This window comes from Dermacentor albipictus, chromosome 1 (assembly GCF_038994185.2).
Source record: "Dermacentor albipictus isolate Rhodes 1998 colony chromosome 1, USDA_Dalb.pri_finalv2, whole genome shotgun sequence".
NCBI classification, from domain to species: Eukaryota; Metazoa; Arthropoda; class Arachnida; order Ixodida; family Ixodidae; genus Dermacentor; species Dermacentor albipictus.
Genome location: NC_091821.1, coordinates 486,545,216 through 486,551,027, shown reverse-complemented (window position 1 = coordinate 486,551,027; position 5,812 = coordinate 486,545,216). Strand labels below are relative to the sequence as shown.

The 5,812-nt window shown below is 51.0% G+C and overlaps 1 protein-coding gene across 1 annotated transcript; it reads left to right on the top strand.

The window, feature by feature from the left end:
* Positions 1-1,524: 1,524 nt before the first annotated feature.
* On the top strand, positions 1,525-2,373 carry LOC135911887 (uncharacterized). Its single transcript, XM_065444235.1, has one exon. The coding sequence runs from the start codon at positions 1,525-1,527 to the stop codon at positions 2,371-2,373; it is 849 nt and encodes a 282-aa protein (XP_065300307.1).
* The last annotated feature ends 3,439 nt before the right edge of the window (positions 2,374-5,812 follow it).

The following is a 5,812-nucleotide window of genomic DNA, read 5'->3' as shown; positions in this document are numbered from 1 at the left end:
AGAAGAAGCCCGCGTGGGTACGCACTTAAGCAACGTCGTAGACCGCTTTCAAGACACATGAGCGCCGGCAACGCGTTCTTACAGCGTCCGCCAAGGGCGTCAACTATGACGCCCGTGATTCGCCAGGATAACGCCATAGGAGACACCGCGGTCTTTACGGAGCGGCGGGCGAGAAGGACATCGAAGCACAGAAGCAGCCGCCGCAGAAGAACGCTCCTCCTTCCTCACCTTATCGCCCTGCCTCGTGCGCTACAGGAGAAGGCACGTATTCAGGCCGCATTCCTCAGTCGCGCACGCGATATTGAACTGCGTTCGCCGGCTCACCCTTACACGCTTTCCCTGATGCGAAACCTCACGGGGACGGCGACGGCGATGTCAACGGAAGAAATCAGCCTGGAGTGTCGATTCAATGGCAATCGAAATAAAAGTTATAGTAACGTTTCACTTCGTCAACTCGGGTGACGTGCAAGCGTGTATGCGTGCTATAGCGCACACCACGTAGATCGCATTCAAGACGGCTCCCGCGGCCGGGCCATACGCAGCAGCCACCGGAGTAAAAGAGCTCGTTGTAAACATTCGCTTACTGGCGAATGTTTACAATCACCTAGCATAATGCCAGCGCGCACAGGCAAACATAAACAATTTACAGTCGACGAGCGCGGGCACTCGCTGTCAAAACGCTGACGTGAGAAATCACGGCACCACCAACGAGCGAAGTGACCTTCCTTCTATCTATTGCTTCAACGCATACAGAGCGGTGTGAACAAACTGCACGCAAAGCTACGAGCTGTCGGCGCACCTAGACTACGCCCCTAAAGCAGAATACTTTCAAGATAAAGCCCACGCAACCGCGCCCAACCGCACCGTGGGACATTATGGTGGTAGCGCTAGCAAGGCAGTACCATTCAGCACCACATTATGGCACCATGGTGAGGGGAGCGTTCTCGCTTTCTTCCCTTGTGACATAGAGTTTCCGACAGTAATTACTAGAGGAAACTCTGGCGCTGCAGTCGTTGTCCGACCATGGGAATGATGGGAAGTAAATGGATTTGTCTGATCTTCGTGCTTTTGGATTCAGACGTTTTCGTGGCTTTGTATATTACGGTATATAAATCTTAGTGTCCTATATTTCAGCGCAATCTATACTCTTCGAAGTGCAGAAGACGCCGGGAACGCGTACAATTGCTATTAATTGCAACGATTGAGCTTGTCCAGGCACTGGTCCAGGTTCGCAGGTTTGACGAGAACGCCCTCGAGGTGATTCTCCGTAAAATTTACAAGCGTGCTCTCGACCTCCCGATCAACACATCCAACCAGCGCCTTCTCGGCCTGGGAATGGTCAACACCTTCGCGGAACTCCGAGAAGCACACTTGACAAACCACTGCACAAGACTCTCAAAGACGCCGTCGGGTCGCCGCCTTCTTGCCCGACTACACATCCACCATTCAACACTGACGGAAGAGCGCGTGCGCATCCCGGAAATCTGGAGATACGCCCTGCACGTGCGCCCTCTTCCGGCCAACATGACACGAGACGACCATAGTGGCCGGCGCCTCGCGCGCGCGGGAGCGCTGGCACGTCACTATGGTAACAAGCACGGAGTATTCTACGTGGACGCCTCCGGCCCACACCATGGGGGTTGGTTTACGGCCGCAGTCGTCCACCAAAACACCGCGGTGAACGGCCTTACGTTCAAAGCACAAGACATAACACATGCGGAAGAGGTGGCCATCGCGCTCGCCGCCGCAGATCAGGACTCGCGGGTCATTATTAGCGACTCACGAGGGGCCTCCAGGAACATTGAAAGGGGCTTTATTCCCTATTTGGCGTACCGCTTACTTCAAGGCAGCAATTATCTTGGGGTCCCCGCGACCCGCAAGATAGTATGGACTCCCGCGCACAAGGGTCTCGAGGGCAGCGAAGCGGCCGACGCCGCTGCCCGCGCGCTCACTCTCCGGGCATCGCCTTCGCCTCTCGTCGCTGCGGACTCCGACCCCAATCCGGTATTTACCTTCAAGGAAACCACCCAACACTACCAATATGGCCATGGAATCTTTCCTAAGCCCTGTAAGGGCCTCACGAAGGCGGATGAGCGTTTACTCCTTCGCCTCTATACTAAAACACTGTTGTGCCCGGCAATCCAAAAATATTTCGACCCTGCGTGCACAGGGAAGTGCCCGCACTGTGAGGAAAAATCTTCGGACATTTTCCACATGGTGTGGGCATGCCAATCAACCCCTCACCATCCCCCTATACCCTACCCTACCCGGGAGGACTGGGAGGCGGCCCTGCTCGGCTGCTCCGACCTGGCGAGCCAGAAGGCCCTGGTCGTCCGTGCCCGAGCCGCGGCTACAGCCAATGTGTACCTGTAATGAGGTGCCCACCTAGTCTTTATAAGGAACAGCCCCTCAAGGACTGCTCCACACGCTCCCTGTAAATACTTCAAACAATAAAGTTTTTCAGTCAGTCAGTCAGTCAGTGACCAAATCGAAACGCGCCAAGCGTCTCAGGGCACTGGCATGCCCGCGATAAATTCATACGGGCGTTTCATTCGCTTGTCGATACAAGCGTCCGTGGCTTAATGGTTTCTATATCAGGCTTCTGCGCTAGAGTCCCTTGTTCGAATCCTGCCGTCCGACAATTTCAACTATGCTTATTTAATTGTTCATTGCGCAACACACTGCTGAAAATGACGAGTTTTCAAAGTCACAAAACCGTTTGAAGCCAAAAAGACGAAGTTTAGGCAAATCCGTGTACTTCCCATAATTCCCATGCTGGGACAAGCGCTCCCATTCCAGCTCCCGTAGACACTAGGGCCAGAGTTACCTAAGGTCATTTTTGTAGGAAACTTTATGCCTTGTGACAGCTAGTGCTGTGAGATGCTTTCGCTGAGACGCTGCGCTTCAGGTCGTAGTGTCTCGATTAGAGGCGGCGGCAGGCGCTACACAGAGCTCCGAACGAGTCGCTCGGGGAAGCGCAACACAAGTATGTCCGGCGTCGGGGAGTGGTTAAGGCCGCAACAGAGTGCAACTTGTTTAGAAAACTATGAAAGTTATGGATGATACATCGAAAATTAGCGTTTGCAGTCATTGTGTACAAGCCTTTTGGGCTTTTTTTTTACTGGAAGACAAGTGAGTGTATTAGAACTGGATTTCACGGCACTCAATGAAGATATTGCGTCATCGATTTGTTTACAATTCTATATAATACACGCGCAGCTTCTGCAGACAAAACTCACCGAAGCTCCGTTCTGTCGTAAGCTTCCTCCATCCACTAAAGAAAGAGCGATTGCATAGGTGAGCGTATGAAAAAATGCCGGTGGTGAAATATACGTATTGTAATGGAAGAGACATGGCTCTATGAAAGCTATCAAAATTGCGTGACCTAAACTAGCAGATCTTCACGTTCCTCATAATGAAGATATTACAGACATGATATGTTTCAGTGTTATGAGCGAAATATTGAAGCTGCAACGACGAGAGTCGTATTAAACTTGGAATCAGGCTACAGTGGCCTTTTCTGTTCAGCTTATCTGTAATGCACATTTCTCGTTATGTGGCCCAGTGACTAGCGCTGTGGAGTGGTTACAGCGCCAAATTGGAATCATCATTGAGGTGCTCTTCACTCCCTAACCGGAGCACCTGTTGTCGCCAGATGGGGAACTCAGGGCTGAAAGTACGAGTTCGGACATAAAAACTCATTTTTAGATCGACGTTTTTGGGGGAATAGCGCTAACTTCTCACCTAGTGCAGTTATCTGTGATGTTGAAAACATAGAGAATAGATTTCTCATAGTGGCGTACATTCACCATAGAAAGCGGCCATAAGCGTTGCCTCCACAAAACACATCCGCAGAGTGGTAGAAAAAAAAGAAATGAACGAGTGATTTCCTTATTGGAAAGCTTGTTTAACGCGCTTTCTAAACATAGGATATCTGTCTAGTATGAAGTACAATTCGCTGAGGAAAAAAAAGCAAAGCAGAATTCCGGACACGTTGATTCAGGATTGGTTGAAGAACCGGAAAGAAAACTTCGATCGATGGAAATGCAACACCCAACATTCAAGCACAGTAGCCACTACAAGCGGAGTAACAGTTTACCAAAGTTTGTTTTCGTTGGGGTCGCCGTGGATGTTGACCACTGTGGTTCTCTCCTCCAGCTTATTTTGTTCATCGGGTGGCCGCAGGATTCCAGATACAAATTTTTAACCCTGTCAGGTTTAATTGTTTTCGCCAAATGCGACCTCTCGGGCCGATGTTTTGTACTGAAGCCCTAAAATCTTCAGACTGACCCATCGCGAACGAAATTCAGGGCATTTGTTTATAATCAAACATAAATCAACAAAAGATTTCAATAGTTCAACTTGCATCCTTTATTCATCAACACAGATGGGCTTGTATAGCTCTTTATAATAGAGAGAGAGAGAGAGAGTGAACTTTAATGAGCACGAGCAGTTCCCTCGGCTGGGCCTAGGCCTCCCACGATGGGACGTCGAGTTCTTGCTTCTTCGCCGCTTCGTAGGCCTGCTGGGTCGCCCAGAGTTGGTCGTCGAGATGGGAGCTGCGCAGGGCGGCGCGCCATCTCAACGAGCGGGTCACGGGATTAAGGTCTGGATATTGATGTTTGCACTCCCATAGCATGTGGTGGAGTGTTGCTGATTCAGTTTTACAGACCTTGCACGTCTGGCTGGGGTAGATGTCGGGGTATATGGTGTGATAGCGTGTGAGGGAGGGGTATGTATTCGTATCTAACAGCCGAAGGGTGGTTGCCTGTGCTCTGTTTAACTTGCGGTGAGGGGTGGAGAACGTTCTTCTTGCGAGGTAAAATGACTTCACAAGGTCCTTGTATCTTGTAAGGCGGTCGCGTCCTGCGGGTGCACCTGCACCATCTCCGGCACGGTTGACAAGTCCTCGTGCTATGGAGTGTGTAACCTCGTTGAGGTTGGTGAGGTGCGGGTGGACAACGCCGGCGTGTGCTGGGATCCAGACGAGAGTTATTTGATTTTGAGACGAATGCGGCCCTTGTAAGATACGGAGTGATTGCTGAGAAATACGACCCTTGATGTAGTTGTTCATTGCTGCGCGAGAATCGCTCAGTATGGTGTGACAGGCTGGGTCAAGAGTGGCCAGGGCGATGGCCACTTCCTCAGCCATCTCGGCATTTTGCGTAACGATGCTGGCAGCATGTAGGAGCAAGCCGCCTGCTGTGGTAACCACCGCAAAGCGGTGTTCATCTTCGTACTCAGCTGCGTCGACGAAGGTGACGCCCGCGGTGTTGGCATAAGCTTTTGTCAGGGAGGTAGCTCGTGCCTTCCTGCGTTCTTTGTTGTGGTCTGGGTGCATGTTTTTCGGAATAGGCTCGGCGTGTATCCATTGCTGAATGTCGCGTGGTATTGGGTGTTTGTCTCCATGTTGACGGTGGTCGGTGATATTAAGCTTGGTTAGAATGCTGGGGCCCGTTTCCGTGAGGGTAAGCCGCTCTAGTTGAGATTGACGTTGAGCTTCTGTTAACTCGTCTAGCATGTTATGGATACCCAATTGTAGTATAAGTTCCGTGCTGGTGTGGTTGGGTAGTCCTAAGGCCTGCTTATAGGCTCATCTGATGATGATGCCCAGTTTAGTCTTTTCAGCTTTGTACCAGTTGAGAAAGGGCGCAACGTAAGTAATGTGACAGGTGATAAAAGATTGGACAAGGCGAATGAGGCTTTCTTCCTTCATACCCCCTCGTCGGTTGTTCCCTCGTTTCAGCAGTCGGGATGTATTAGCAGTCTGCCGAAGGATCTTGGAGGTAGCCGCAGAGTTAGCTCCGTTGGC

Bases quoted from the DNA above. Each gene is read 5' to 3' on its own strand.
- LOC135911887 (XM_065444235.1), top strand. From the start codon at position 1,525: ATGACACGAGACGACCATAGTGGCCGGCGCCTCGCGCGCGCGGGAGCG.